The sequence below is a fragment of the Strix aluco genome, chromosome 1, assembly GCF_031877795.1.
Source record: "Strix aluco isolate bStrAlu1 chromosome 1, bStrAlu1.hap1, whole genome shotgun sequence".
Lineage (NCBI taxonomy): Eukaryota > Metazoa > Chordata > Aves > Strigiformes > Strigidae > Strix > Strix aluco.
The window spans coordinates 23835956-23852506 of record NC_133931.1 but is presented as its reverse complement, the minus strand read 5'-3'; the positions used below and the strand labels follow the sequence as shown (position 1 = coordinate 23852506).

At 36.1% G+C, this 16551-nt stretch overlaps 1 protein-coding gene across 11 annotated transcripts in view; it reads left to right on the top strand.

Annotated features, from left to right (window-relative positions):
• The window catches only part of VPS13B (vacuolar protein sorting 13 homolog B), a 491427-nt gene that overhangs the window by 361932 nt on the left and 112944 nt on the right, over positions 1–16551 (top strand). For all 11 annotated transcript variants that reach the window (XM_074815029.1, XM_074815038.1, XM_074815049.1 and 8 more), the window contains one exon: positions 8344–9046. In XM_074815029.1, coding sequence (XP_074671130.1) covers positions 8344–9046 — 703 coding nt within the window. The remainder of the gene's footprint in view (positions 1–8343; positions 9047–16551) is intronic.

Below are 16551 nucleotides of genomic sequence, written 5' to 3'. Positions count from 1 at the left end.
GACTTACATTACTGGAAATAATGTAGAAGGAAGTTTGTTTAGTTGGGCAACATTTGTACATGACATCTAATCTGCTGTGGATTTAGTTATTTTAATTGCCTTTAAAATGCTCAACACAGATAAAGACTCTAAAATATGTTAAGGAAAAGATTGTAGCATTTGATTTTGGGGATAGTTCATTTAACTATATGCTTATTCAGTTAAGAGGCTGCAGGTACTGCATTACAATAATGACTCTTCATTGTTTGTACGTTCATTCATCCCATCCTAGAAAATGATGCCTATATTGGCATTCTAAGGCTTTGTTGAATCCTGCTTTGAATCACTGCCAGGGTATTTGACATTTGCTTCTGCATCTTTTTATTTATTTTATGGAACACTGAATATTATTAAATAGGAGAACATTCCAGTTTACTCCAATGGGAGTAAATAACTTTGTTAAATTTCTCATCTCCAGCTGTCATAACAGTGAATCATCTGATATTTCCATATTTAATATTATTAGGTTATTTAAACTCTTGCATCTAAGAATTGTTCAGTGAATACTTACTTTAAACTTACTCATCATGTAAGAAGGTTTTTGATCCATGATTGAACACTTGGTCAAGAAAACATCAATGTGTAGGACCCAGGATTTTTTGCACCTAAGCCCAGTGTTGTGATAGGTGCCACCCAGTAGCCCTGTTTTCCCAGGACTGGTCAGTGGCAACACCACTTAAAATAATCCCACCTCAGGCTGTGACATGCCAATTCCAATGGCAGACTTGTTTATACAGCCATACTGGGCACTGAATTAGGTAATTGGTCTGTCTCTAGTGTTGGAGAGCAAGATTTCTGTTGCGAAACCACAGCCTTAATGAATTAAAATTGTAAGTCCTTGAATGTTTTTTGTTGTGGTTTCTTTTTCTCCAATGTACACACTAGTGAATGAGATTTAATTCAGCCTCCAGAAAGGTTCAGCTAGCTTGACGAGACAAAGTTGCCTTCTGTAAGATCAGATCAACACTAAAACATCATTTAGTTCAGTATATCTTTCTGCATGGAAATGGGACCCAAAACAGACTGGTAAAACTACAGTCTTACGCTGCAATCTTAACACTGAAATGTTAGAGCACGTCATGAAAAATCAAGCTGAAATTTCAACTACTACATTTTAAAGTGTCCAAGTGAAATATGCAAGCAGACTCCCATAGAAAAATGCTGTTTCTTGGCTTTAACACACACAAAAAAAAAAGTACAAAAATTAACAAACCCTCACCTTGTCTAAAGTAAATATCTGTACATATTTTAATCCCATTTTTTTCATATAAAAGCAAAGATACAAAATTAAAATTCTGAAATTAAATTTCAAAAAGAACACAAAAAAGCTAATACTTTTAGTAAAAATATTAATGAAAAATTATTGTTGGACAAAGTACTCTGCCAGATTTCAGCCTGGTCTTTTTAAATTGAAAGCTTTTCTTTGGAAAAAAATATTGAACACAAAAGTGTCTTACTGGCCTTTCATAGGGTAGCAAAATAAACGTACTGTTTGTATTAAGATTAAAAAAATAATTGCGTTAGAAGGGATTTAGCATTTACATATACCCATGTTACAATTGGAACATTTAACACAGCTTTGATTTATGAATATTTGGATCAGTGTTTAACCATGTAGCCTCTTACTCTACTTTTGAAGAGATGGAAAAACATTGCCCAAAGAAGCTGAGTTTGTATTGTTCCTTGCCATCACATCTTTCACGTAATTCCTGCAGTATTGTGAAAACTACAATAGAATTCCTGTCAGGAATATTTCTGTAGGTCTGGAAGGTCATGTACACCATTACATTTCAAATTAACATCATTTGTTTTGCAGCAAATTCTGGTTAAAATGAAAATTCCTTAGTGGAAAAAAATACATTCGACTTTTATATGAAATAAACTATTTCAGACTTTTCTGATATCTTTGTTGCCTCATTTAGGCCTGATTTAACAGTTCCCTTTTTGGAGAACAGCTTTGGATTCATGTTATACAGAACTCTATCTGCAGTTGGATTGATACAAGAGGAAGGGCGTCTGTCTAGATTAAATTGTAGGACTGAAGTTTTAATTTAAAATTTAAGGGAAACTTTATTGGACTGGAAGACATAATTTGGCAGTCTAATATGCTTGTATGTGTGTCTTTCCTTATATTTTCCGTGTGAGATTAATATGTCAATTTACAAAATAATTTTGATAATGGTCAGAATTAAAGTCAATCTTATAACTCATATGCAAAACAAAATAAAATTGTTTTCACTGAAGTGTTCAGTAGAACAATGTAGCAAATTTTGGTTAACCAAAAAAATATATATTCTTTAGATAACAATGATGTGTCAAATAAATTTCTAAACTGTTGGAGACTCTTTGATGAAGTAGATGTAGTACTTAGAAAAAAGCCAGAAAGAAACTATGCAGTGTTTTCTTCGTAATTCCAGTTTAACTACAACAGGAAAAAAAATGGAACCTAGTCCTTTCCTGTAGCTCAGTCTGTGTGGTAGACAAGATTTTTATTTCCATGAAAATATTACTGCCCTTTAGCAAAAGAAATAAAACTGGGTCACATGCCACAGTGATGGAGCAGATGTGATTGGCACTTTGATTCTGTGGTTTCACACTTGTGACTCTTTCCATAATTTATGTAATGTGAAGAATGATCTCATGATTGGCTGAAGGGTTTTGATCAGAATTAAGGAACAGCTATGCAGAAGGCTGGAAATTTTACTTCAATGGTGTCATTATATAACCGTAATTAATACGAGAAGCTGCAAAAATTATGCAGACGTAGATGCTTTTGACCTAGAGCAGTTGCACTTCCAAAGATAATGTTGTTTACAGTTATTCTATTAATTAAAGAATTATCCTGTAAAGTATCAGAAAAAGAAAGTAAAACTGATAGAAATGTTTATAGTGAAATTTGCACATGCTTACATTTGTTATTGTTGAAAACTCTTGAGAGATTATGAAAGTGAAAATATAATGAAAAAATGCTGCCAATTGCTGTAAAACACCTCTCTTTGATTTGAAAAATATGTTAGTTATTGGTCTGAAGTATTAGGTTGTGTGTTTACCTTGATGGTGTTATTGCCTCTACGGAGTGAAAACTTTGAAAACATGTCTCTACCATCTAAATAATTTTATCAGAAATGGAAAATAAATAATAGTTACCTGGTTAAGATTGCAGTGACCTCAGATGGGACTGCTTGCCAATTTTGAAAAGCAAATATATTTATTTACCCTTGGTTTTATGATGTACTTTTTTGTGTGTGTTCTACAGGACATGCTATTTCCATGCCCTTTCACTAGACAGATATATGTATCATATGCCCTATTGAACTCGAGGGGTTAAGCTAGTAAAGTTACCTATCTCAACACTTGAAAAGGAAGAATTAGCCACAGTTCCCTAGCTACTACTGTAGCTTTCAACACCTTTTCTATGGTGTCTAGTATTGATAGGATATATAACTGTGAAAGGATGAGAAAATGCACTGAAGTGATCTAAGAAGTAAACTATCATCTTGACATGTTTTTTCTAGCTATTGAAAACCTTTCCATATTGCAACTCATTCTGACAGTGAAACTGTAGAATTCCTCTGATTTGAGTACCATCTGGTTATGCTCAAAGCTTTAAAGCTATTATCTCAGCATAAAATTTCAGCGTCCTATACTTTTTTCTTCGCCAAACTATCCATTTTTAAGCCACAAATATTTTTCCAGTCCTTTCAGATTTTATCTAAAAGTATATTTTAACAGTATTTAAATAGTTCTTAAACAATAACAATTTATCTTGATAGATGACATGCTGTGTTTTTTCATTTTATTTTAATTAGCCATTGTGGAACCAAATTCCCTTTTGTTTTATTCCTTTGAATACTGTTTAATTATAGTTATCATGCCAAATATCTTAAAGGTTATTTTACCAATACAGTTTCATTTAACATAAGCCATGTGGAATCAATAGTCCTGTTTCCTAAAGTGAATGCTTGGAAAATCTTACATTCATATGTTAAGAGTACACATCCTTTCCTCATTAGTTGGAAAGTACAGGGATTTTGGCACAGGTTCTGTGTGGAAGCATTGTGCAGCTTTTATATGGATTTTGTTTTTAGCCTTTGATGACACTGTTTAGAATAGGAAGTATCTAATAAGTAAAGCATTTTGTCTAATGTGCTGCCAGTGTGTTTAATATATGCCTGGAGGTCTGAAACATTATCTTCTCCACTACAGTAATATGCATTTAATTCTCTGAAAGCAGAAGGTCGAACTTTTAAAAGGGACTCAAAGTACATTTTCAACTAAAATAATTTAAAACACATGGGATAGGAGACCAGAGTAATGTACAGTTGGTTTTTATGGTTTAATCATGATCATGTTAATGCACACCAGTAGCTAATTAAAGAAAACTTTTATTGTTCGTTTTAAATGGGTTATGTAAAGAGCAAAAGAATTGATATAATACAGCCCAATGATAAATGTTACCATTATATTTGCTAACAGCAAGCTGATATTGCTGTTCTTGACATCTTTAAAGTATTGGCCCATTTATTCCATAATAAAGCAAAGAATCTTTTTAGAGTTGTTATACTGAGAGTCATTCCTTCTCATCTCTTACCATTAGAGGAATACCTAAATGATTCCCAAGTTATTTCTAGGCGTATTTTCAGGTTAACTGTGAAACTTGGTTGGAAGGTTTGATGCTTACTGAGCTGAAATTGATGCAAGAAGTTCCAGTGGTACTTCTGCACCCTTATTTTGTACCCAGTTGTGTTCTATAAAGCTGTCTTGCAAATCATCACTCACTTGTTCCAACCTTTATAATGGTAAGAGCATATTGTAAGTCAAGATTTCATTGTGGAATTGGGTGGCATGGAAAACCGTAATAAGATATGGTGTCTTTCACCTTTTGGGCACTGGTTCATATTCCATACTGCTTAGTACTGAGCAGAACTTACCATGCGACTGCCATTCAGTGACCTGAGTGAAGTAAAGTTTCTGTAGTCGAATGTCGACGTAACAGGAAACTCAGCAGTTGGGACCAGTTAGCACCTTTGCAGTAGTCTTCACAGATAAACTATAGTCTGAATGGGGATGGAGGCAGATCTACTTTCTTACCTTCCTTGAGGTGCTTTACATAGGCTGGCACATTTACTAAAAATTATAAAAAGAAGCAGAAGAAAAGAACTAGGCTTCATGTCAAATCTATTCAGGTATGAGAAGAGAGGATCTGTTCAGAAACCAGAAGTACCGTGTGTTCTCCCTCTGCTCAGTTGTACACATGCAATGCTTTTCTCCCTGGAACATAATCATTTAGTGTATGACATTGTATTTTCAATCTCTCTAGCCAAGTCAAGCATAAACTAAACGTCAGGTAGCTGTAGAAATTTCTGCTGCATAGAGGAGTACAAGAGAATAGCATGTAGTACCCGTAAGAGCATCATTTGCTAGAGAACCATGCTTTCTAAAAAGATTTTTCATGAGACTGTATTAATGGCTATGGAGCAATTAAAAACTGCTGGGTCTAGCATCATATGCCCTCTACTTCATTTCAGGCAGCATTTCCATGAAATTATGTGGCAAGATTGCTTTACAGCTCCATTCTTTCTGCCTTCTGCTTGCCCTCAATACACGAGCAATAAAATCATCTATACCATTTTTGAAAGTGCCATCAGTGCAGGATATGGGTGAAGCACTTATACTTTACCAGACAGAGAGGCTCAGTTGTAAATAGCCTAACTTTGCTAGGATATCAGGAGGAATCAGGATTGCTTGGCTCACAATGTAGTAATTCATTAAAACAGTTTCTAGTTATTTTTACAGAGGCTGTATTAAAAGTGGTATCACATTTACAAGTCAGTGATATGACTGTGCCATAGAAATCAGCTGTAAGGAATTTTATTGGTTATTTGAAAAATATGTACATGAGTGAATCTGGAAAGATTGTAACCAGAGCTGGCAAAAACCTTTTCAAAGAAAATCTCAGCTAGTTAATGGTTCTGTTTTAGGATTTCCTCTGTAATACTTTTTTCTAGTATGTTCATTCCTTTAAAGAAAAGAAGAGAGGGTTTCTCCCTTTGCTTCATAAAGCACAATATAGAGGAACCTTTAAAAAAACCTGATTTTCTTTAACTCCTCCACAACCCAATTTCTGCAGTATATGTAGAATCTATAAATATTGCTGCATAAAGACCAAAGTTTGAAGAAATTCAGTAGTTCACTGCCCCACATTTCTATAGTTAAGTTGCTGATAAATTTTGTAACTACTTGTAATTCATTATTATATTTTTCAAGAGGAAGTTAAGGTATGGTTTGCCCTGGTTCATATCACCCTTTTCAAAGATTCACTAAGGTGGAGAAGATAAAAAGAAACCATTGAAGTAGGTCCTGGAATGAAGAAATGAAATCATTGAGTCCATGTGCAGTGGCAGCCTAAACACCCCCCCCCAAAAAAAAAAAAAACCAACAACAAAATATTGGAGGTCATCAAGCTGGAGACTGAGAACAAGAGAGAAGGCATCATTTTCCTGCTATATAAAACCATAGTGATCCCGCTTCTTGAATACTGTGTAGAGTACTCAAGAACTGCATAGTGGAGTTACAGAAGTAGAGAACAGAAGCTAAAACAATGAAAGGTGCTGGAGCAGCTTCTTTTGAGAAGCCTAAAAAGGCTGGGATTTCCCTGTCTGGAGAGGAGGTGGCTGAGGGAGGCTAAGATCAAGGTTTACAAAGTCATAGCAACAGTGATAAAGCTGAATGTGGACCTGAACATTCAAATCATGCACTACAAAAGATCGGGGAAATGCAATGACACTAGTAGGAGATTGGTTTAAACAAAAGAAAAAAAAAAAAAAGGAACTTGCTGCCCAAGAAGGTGGTGGAGGCCAGACACTGTCAGCATATTCAAAAAGAAGTGGATAAATTCACAGACGAGAAGTCCAGAAATGGTTACTAAAACTAATGCAGGCTTGTACCACTGGCATCCCAAATGTAACAGCTGTGGATGTTTGGGGAGTAGGAGAGGAACAGATTGCAGGAAGTGGCCAGGGTCCATGGTCTCTCTCAAGAGAGTCTCCTCCTAGTGCTGTCAGAAACAGTGTACTGGGCTGGATGGCTCACGAATCTGAGTTGGGCATTTCTTACGCTAGCTCTTGTACAGAGCAAGGCAGAAACACTTCTGGGCAGCACAGATGGAAGTCTTAGTTATGCTGTGGAAGCTGTATAGGGTGAATGCATGACTCTAAACTCCATATGAATCTGAGGAGATGGCCATATATTATTATTATAATTATTAGCATTATTGAATTTCTGCAGGGGGTTTTTTCCAAATATTTTAGCATACACTCCCCATCTTGTCCTCAAGCTCTTTACAGGATTTCTACTTGTTTCATGAGCGGTATTGAAAGTGTTTTCTTCCTGAAGCACTTCTTGTCTTGGGTATCTCTGTCTCCTGACCTGGTACAATGTGGTCTCTGGACACAGCCTTGCAACTTTTTGTTTCACTCTTGCATTTCCTGTGATAGAAGGAATGCTCTTTTTTTCTGTTTATCAGTGGTGTATGTTTTCTTCTTGAACTATTTCTATAAGCAATGATTTCTCATGTGAGAGATGTGAATGTCACAGCCAAGACTGTATGTAGCCTTGGTGAGCCCTGGTAAGCTAAGAACTCATACCCCATCACAGAGCCAGTCTTTAGATAGTGCTGATGTTTCCTTAAACTTTGGTCTTTCATATAAGGCAGCTGTTGTTTCAATGACTCTTAAGAAAAATATTTTTTCTACAACATAATATTCACACATTTCATCTTATAATTTCCATTTAGTCTTTTTGTGATTTTGCAGTAGATTAATATTACACTAATCATGGTAAAATATTTTCATGCCAAAGAGGACTTTTTGAGCATCAGTGCTCAAAACTGGAAAACAATTCTGACTAGGCTTTTTATTTACAATGCATTATTTCACAGAGATATGGTTTTATATTTAGCCATAAATTTCTTGTAGATTCTTTAGAGTTTAAAGAAAGAGTTTAAATTTTAAAAAAATTAAAAAAAAAAAAAAAAAAGGTGTTTAAGCCTAGAAATCATTGCTCCTTTTTTATTTTTACTTCACATGTTCTTTTGGCACTTCATCTGTTGTGAGTCATCATTTCATTGGAACAGACACCTGCTGTGTTTTCATGAGTGATTACTGTGTTAAAGTTAACTTGGCAGATACTTTTTTATAATTCTCTTTTTTGACATCATGTTTATGTAGTGATTGTTTGCTGCCACTGAAATGGAAATAGTTGGGATATGGATATCATAAGTTAATATAATATTTTCCTTTGCAGGTTTCAAAACAAGAACAGAAAAAAATTGATGTGTCTGATGGAGGAACAGTTGAAACTTCTTCTCGTTATAGTGGGGCACAGGACAGTGGAATTGGCAGTGACAGCGTTAAGATCAGAATTGTTCAGATCGAGCAGCACAGTGGTACCAGCCAGCACCGCATTGCCCGTCCTTCCCGCCAGTCTTCCATCGTGAAGAATCTCAATTTCATTCCCTTTGACATTTTTGTTACAGCAAGTCGAATCTCCTTGATGACTTACTCATGCACTGCTTTACCTAAATCAAAATCAGTACAAGAGCAGAAAGATGGTGAGAAAATAAGCAAAAGCTCCTTGAACCTTCCAGAAGCGGGCACAGGTGGCAGCCATGATACCAAGAAGCCCAGTCAGCCATGCATTTCCTCCGTCACAGCAGATGATCTTTTGAACAGTAATGTTCCCCTGTCCACTGAGAGAAAAAAAGGTCTTTTGTCACTGGAAAGTCTGCATGCTTCCACAAGATCATCTGCTCGACAAGCCTTGGGTATAACTATTGTCCGGCAGCCTGGTCGGAGAGGAACTGGGGACATAGAGTTAGAGCCATTTCTCTACCTTGTTGTATCACAGCCCTCTGTGCTCCTGAGCTGCCACCACAGAAAGCAAAAGGTAGAAATATCAGTGTTTGATGCTGGTCTTAAAGGAGTAGCCTCAGACTACAAGTGTACAGGTAAGACCATTTAAAATTCACTCCTGGTTATAACTGCCAAAATAATTGCGCGTTTCAGTTACTAGAGTGGTAGAAAACAGCTGAGAGAATTTTAGGACGTCTTTGAAAATCAATCACTAAATATACATGTTTTTAGCATTATACCCTGCAGCTGAATCAAGTTAAGCATGTAAAATGTTTGAAATTAATTAAGATCTAACCTTTTAGCAGCTAGTTCTTCCTGTTCCTTGATACTGCTTTCTCATTACCAGATTGTGATAGGGATTGTTGCATTACTCTAACTTCTCAATGTTTTCTAAGGAAGTAAGAGTTGTAAGCTAAGCTGATTTCATAAAAAGTATTTTTTTATGACTGAATATCACAATATTTTCCTATACTAGCCTACTGATAAAATTTAAAGATAAACATTGTAGAAGCACCTGGTGTTTTGATCATAAACTGTAAGAAAATTATAGTGATCTTACAAATGGCGTCTAATGATGTAATGTATTTTAAGTTTTCATTCAGCTGGGTAATAGGGTTTTGCAACAATTTCCTTCTCTTAATGAATGGATCTTTTTTTTTTTTTTTCATTACCTATGTAAAGCTTATAATAAGAAGTATCAGAATAACTGTTCAATAGAAAATATTCTGAAATTTTATTTTTCTGTCTTATCTGTACCACTGAAGAGAGAGATCAAGTTATTGCAGTTCATTTGTCTGGCATTCAGTACTGGGTATAAGAATTTAGTGAGATACATTATGGAGTGTTATCCCAAAAAAGTGTAAATGAGGATGCAGAGATCTGCTGAACACACAGCTAGAAAAGTATGGGGCTTTAAGTTGTTCAGTGAATGAGAGCTGTAGGTAAAAAACTTTGCTAGCTTTTTCTTGCCAGAGTTCATACAACACATTAGTTGTGAAAAGTAGTATACAGTTTTTTGTGCAGCTATACCAAATCTTTGTTGAATGAGATTGTATCTTTTGAAAATTGGCATTAAAATGATGTGCTTATGCAGAAGACTAAAAATGCTATTTTTAATACATCTTAACTTTTTTCGGGAATCTGATTTATAGCTGAACTTTCAAGAGGGATTAAACAGTGAGGAAAATTAGACTGCTGGAGAGAAGATACTTAAAATAGGGAGATTTGTTCTCTGCCACATTTTCTTTATCATGCTTCCATTTTTACCTCTGCTGGTGCTGTCCTGTCTTGAAAGAAACACAGCTGTGTCATGAATTTGATTTACTCCAGATTCCCATGTATATTTGTTAAATACTATATAAAAGGTGGTCATTGTAGCAATTAGTATTAAAAGAATTAACAAATCAATAAACAAAGCAAAGCCAGAAGGAAAATTGGAGTAGTTTTAAGTTAAAGAACACAACTTCACTAACTCAGTGTTTTGGAAAGATGCAATAGGACTACCTCATTTCTCATGTCTGAGGCATTAAAGTGAGTCCTCGTACAAGCTGCCACCACATTACCAATAAACTGGGCAAAGTTCTCTCCATTCTGCTCCTACAATTAATTTCTTAAGTCTTTCACCATCTTCTTGTCTATGGGAGCAATTCTAGAAAACACAAGCTGTAATAAAGTCTTCCTACAAATTGAAAGTGGATCAGAGAGCACAGAAGCATGGCAAGTTTAAATAATAAAGATAGTAGGAACAAACGGCCTGAGAGCTCCTCAGTTACCAGCAGTTCAAGTGAAACCCAAAGAGGTGGTCTTGGAGGACCTTGGTGGTCTTGGAGTAGCCCTAAGTGTGTCTTACCCTTTCTTTGGCTTTTTATCTCCATGTCAGGCAAAGGTAAAAGAGTGTGGAGGCAGGAGTCAGACATTATGTGACAGCAGAAGTTCTGGTCTCATCCTGCTGCCTTTGTGGGCAGTAATAAGTACCTTACTCGTGTATCAGACAGAATCCTGTGCTTGCTACTGAATAGGGCTCTTTTCAAAAGAGTTTGAGTGGTGGGTGCCAAAGTTCTAGTGCCTAAAACCACCATCCTAAATGTATTAATAAGTTAATAAAACTAATCCACACTTCAAGTCACGCTATAATTCACACAGCAAAATAGGTAGTATAAAGTTTTTATTGCCTCTTGTTTAGGAAGACCTGCTGTGCTTGTAATTGTATTGTTCAGGATTAATGTTGTCATACCACTGTAGTAACATGTTAGTTCTGGTAATTTCTGTTTTTCATTTCTAGCATGCATATTTGAGGGGAAAATAGCCATGAACTGTGTGTTATATATATATGTTTTATATATGTGTGTGTATATATATATTTCATATCATATAATACAGCATCAGGAGCTTTGCATGGCATTTTCTGCACTGCTGCAGTCGACTTAATCAGTCACCAATTTTTCTTGACGTTGTGACTATTTGCTGACACTTTTAACTGAAAGAGATGTATCATCCAAAGGAAGAACAATATAAACTTTATTTGAAAGAAATAAGTTAGCTTTTCTCCCAGAACTAAGTTAGCTTCTCTCCCTCTGTACAGTAGGTATGCACTATATTCCGGTATTTCTCTGTTTATCAAGGACTGGGAAGAGGGCATAAATGATGTTTAATGTACAGTGAATGTTTCTAAGAGTATTTCCAGTCAGACTCTCTACAAGACTGCTCTTCTTGTGTCTAATATGTATGCATGCAACTACCTCCATTATCTAAGGCAGGACAGGGAAGAGGACAAAAGCTAGACATGAAAGATATATTTTAACTGGATTATAAGAACTGTTGCAGCATATTCCCCCTTTAAAAAAAAAAAAAAAAAAAAACCAAACCAAACCAAAACAACACATTTAAACAGTGGAACCTGACAAGCAGGCCTGATGAAAGCATTGTGTGTGTTACATCACATGATGGAGATAGGCAACAGCACAGCAGCAGCTCAGAAGGTCGGGCTTATAACATAGCAAGTTTCATCACAACCTAAAAAATTGAGACTTGTCTGGGCAAAAGGAAAAATACATGATGTTTGTTATAAAGATTTGTTGGTGCTCCTATAGGCGTGGTTTCTCATTACTTATACTAATATGGTTAAGCTTACATAGTTAAGCTATATATGAAATATGTAGATTAGATCCAAGACATGCTGATAAAAACTGCCATTTCGAATCATCATTCTGTGTATATACATACACCATATACGCTTCATAAGAACACTTTAGGAATGTTTTAAAGCATTTGGAAAAATTGTTTTAAATCAAATCTGTTGTGTAATTTTGAAGACTTCTGTTAGTTCAAACAGCAGTATCAGGTCCTATGAAATACTGTGTTTTAATTTCTTATGGCTTTTCTGAAATAAAAAAATCTACAGTTCTGAAATAACTCTCAAATCTTGCAAGGCAGAAACAAGTACAAAATTCTATTGTGAAATTAGAAAGGTCTTATTTTTTGATGGACATTAGTTGAAAAAAAAAACTTTAGTGTAAAGACAAGCTGATAATAGTTTGGATCTAGTTATGTTTTCCATCCCTCACCTCCTATTTGTGTATTTCTAAGAAATGTATTGTTCGGCTGTAAGTCAACAAAGAATACTGTAGAATTTAGAAATGCATCTAACAGATAGCTTGATGAGAGTCTGTTTTATGAAGCTTTGAATAAAATACTGCACCAGCATGAATTTTAAAGTGAACAATAGTTGATCCTTGGCTGGTGACAAAATTAGGCTTACTGCCTTATAATGATTTACTGCTTTGAACATGTTTAGAAATGAAGTTTTTAATACTGTTACAAAGCCAAATATATTTTATCTGGGACAAGGGCTTTGATCTTATTTTTGAAAGAGTTCAAGTTAATAGAGCTTAAAATTCAGGATCTTTCATATTAAGCAATCACTCTTTTTTTGTGAGAGTACTGCACAGTTGCCGAAACGAACTTCATCCAAAGATTACTTGACTTCTCTGTCACTAGCTGTGTTATTTTTTGCTTATTTTCTGAAACATGAAAGAAATAAGAACTTGAGAATAAAATAAGAGGAAATGGGCTATTTAAAAGTTAAGTATTGTTAGTGTGTTAGCAGTTAGTAGCAGCACACTTTCATCAGACCAGTGTCTGTATGTGGGAGCATTTGCCTGACTTGGAGCTAAAGACCTGATGGTTGTGCTTTCCATTTCCTCAGTCCTTCTCTCCAATCAAGTCCACTGGCAAGTCAGTTTGTAGGAGGAGGAGACTTACTGGGTTATTAAAATGTTAGCTCAATTTTATTATGGTTGTGCTAAACTACTTCATTTGTGTTTTAAATTATTTTTGTAATTGCACAGTTTGATTGCAATTATGCTGCTGCCAGGTATAGGAACTTCAAATCAAAGTAAATAAATTAATGGAATAAATATTAACTGCGTAATAAGTGCCATTAAAAGGATTAGTTGCTCCCTGAGTTTACTTGTACGATTCTGTATAACTAGCCTGAAAGATCCTATAAAACAGGGTTGTTTTGTTCAATGCTCATCCTACATTTAACTAAAAGGCATCTGCTAACTGTTAGATTTTGAAACAGAGCATTGGCCATTTCCACTTAAATAAAAGTGGGTGCAATTGTTTTTAATGTAATCTCATAAGCTGCTTTTATAAATATTTTTTTAAATCTTTATTTGCTTTGTTTCAGGTAATGTAATCCAGATACAAAATTGCCTCATTTCCTGAGCATTGTGCTCTGGGCATTCTTGAAAAATCTTTTTTCTATTTGTTTGTTTGTTTACTTTCAAAGAGGAGGTTGTGGTGCTTAGTTGTTTTAAGGGAGAGAAATTTCTCAGTAAATATCTGTTATGCATGGAATTTCTTCAACTTCCGCCAATGAAGCATTTGCAAAAAACGGGCATTGTGAGGCCATCCAGAATTATCCTTTTCTCTTTTTTTTTAATTTTGGTTTTTTTTTACACCCACGCCTTTGATGGCAGGGGGTCCATGAAGAGCAGATGCAGTAGCTAAGACCACATGTAACCTCTGATCTAATGGAAAGCCCAGGCTGTGTGGAGAGCAATGCAGGCTGGCTCTGGCAGGAAGTCTGGTTCACTGCCTCTCTGTCAGCCTGTGCTTCCTACGAGGCAGAGAGAGGATTTAGGGCTGTTTCCTAGCATAGCATTGAGGGAGTTCTGCTGGAGTGTCACCTGTTCCCCTCTGAGTATATTTATGGTCCAGTACATCTGTATCCATGGATGTGGGGGAGGTGCAGCCCCAACCCGTAAAGACAAGCTGGCCTGGGAATGTACATTCCTCAGGTTACTGTAAGTGCTCATTTTTGAACTTCCTGATACAGCACTTGTGAGTACACTAGTAGAAATGTTTTCCCACTTGTGTCCTTTAAATTCCAATGGAAACCATTTTTAAAACAAGACCAAACGTTCCACTTCAGAGTTTGAAATGCAGAGATGATTGCAGCATCGTACTGGCTTTTAAAATTGACTGCAGACCAAAATATGATTCATCCATTGAAATAAAAGCGTGTTGCAGAGCTCATTTGGTCTGGATAAAGTTCCAGCTGAACAAGCCAAGTTGCCGTCCCGCACACACGTTCAGTAGCCCTGTCCCCTGCCTGGCGGCTGCTGGGGTGCTGTGCATCGCTGAGCCCCCCCATTAAAGCCTCCCACGGGCTGTGCCCCCTGAGCTGCCCTGGCTCTCGGCTACAAAACGGAACAAAACCACTTTTTGGAGAATGAAAATCTTCAAGATGTGAAATTTCTCCAGCCTCCCTCCTTTCCTTTCCCCTTACTGCCCTTTCTCTTCAGAAGTTTGAGTTTTGCTGCCTGCTGAATGAGGGGATAGCAGGTGAAATAAAAAGCTTGCAAATCCAAATCAAGTTTAGGAAGATACCACATAAACTATGAAGTTTCAAGCTGAGATCTGGACCTTAGCAAGACTAAAAGTGGCTTTGGATGTTTGGGTGGCTTTGAAAATAGCCAAGGATTATTTTTTTCTAAAAAAAAAAAAAAAGGGGGGGGGGGGAATGTGGATGTATTGAAGGCCTCAGCCTCTCAGTCTTACAGATTTTAAATTACACTCTTGGTTGTCAATCTGTGATAGTTGTCTCACCATTTTTCTTTTGCTGCCACAGATAAATTTTTCACATGGTGTAGAGGATAGAATTTCTGGCCGTCTTCACCGCTCTTCTCAAGCTTTTCTTTTCTCTCTCTTGGCTTGCTGTGGAGTAATTCTAGCCTCTCCTTTTACTTATATATGCATCCCTTGGGTTTTCGCCAACATTTTCTTTATACAAATAACTGCAAATTTAAGTGTTGATTTTTGGGAGAATCATAGAAAATGGAAATGACCTATTATAATACATTATTCAGACCAGTTCCCTGCTGATGCATAATTGTTCCCTATTGTATATTTTATAGTGTTCTGTCAAGTGTATTTTTAAACATTCCGAGTGTTTCCATCGTTTCCTTGAGGGAGAAGAGTCCTTTTTCTAACAGCTCTCCCCATCAGGAATTCCTCACTTTTCAGCCCAAATTTTCTCTTTTTCATTTGATTGCTTCTCTGGCAATTCCTATGCCCTTGGCGTAGGGATTGATAGATTGATACTCTTTTATTCCTTTCCTGATTCTTAATCCTATGAAGATGCATATGCTGTTTTCTACCTTAGAAAGTATTTTAATCCAGATACACATATTTCAGTCTTTTGACCTTTGATGTAAATGAATTTGTCTTACCCAGATAGCTCCTATTTGGAACTCCCTTCAGGTTTTTGAGCTATACACCAGCATAGTCAGTTTTGAAACCTCTGGATTTTAGCTTTCTTCTCATTATGTAAAACCTTATTAATTGATCCATATCTGGCATATTTCGATGTACGGTCAAGTCCCATGTTTCAAATTAACCATATACCATGGGCTTGGAAGCACTCAAACTAGTTCTTTGCATGACCCTTTGTGGTTACTACCTCCAATGCAAAATTGTGTCAATGCAACTATCCTGCTTCCAGAATTAGCTCAGTTTCAGAATAGCATGGTTTCACTTGAACTAAAAAAAAATGCTTGAAATCAGTAAGGCCAGTGCTGGGCAATGTATTTTGTTGGACTCAGGCTAATTTTGTGCATTGAGGTTTTTTTGTGTTGTATTCCTAATCTGTAAATTCTGGAGTCCTCATTATTGATGTATACAAGTCCTGCAGTGCCCCAGGTAATGAAGAGGTGGTGGTGCTGCGCTCCTTGGAGACATGACGGAGAAAAATAATCTCCTGAGAGCCCCATGGTTCCTTTACTTTTTTGATTCTGTGCTCACATGCTGCACTTCCCAGTTCCCTCAGGGCAGTGTTTGTATAGCTAATGTATTATGTCATGCAAGGATTTTCTGCTATGTAAGTTCTTTTCATCAGAGATATTTTCATCCTTAAATAGCTACAGCTATGAAATAATGATTAGGTATTTTATAACATAAACACATCTTAGCATAATAGGAACACCTGTAAATGTATTCTTCAAAATAAATGTTTGACTAAATTTACTGGATTTTCTGAAAAGACAGTGGGTGATCTAGGTTGCTATATATGTGATGATATCTTTCAGAAATGAGA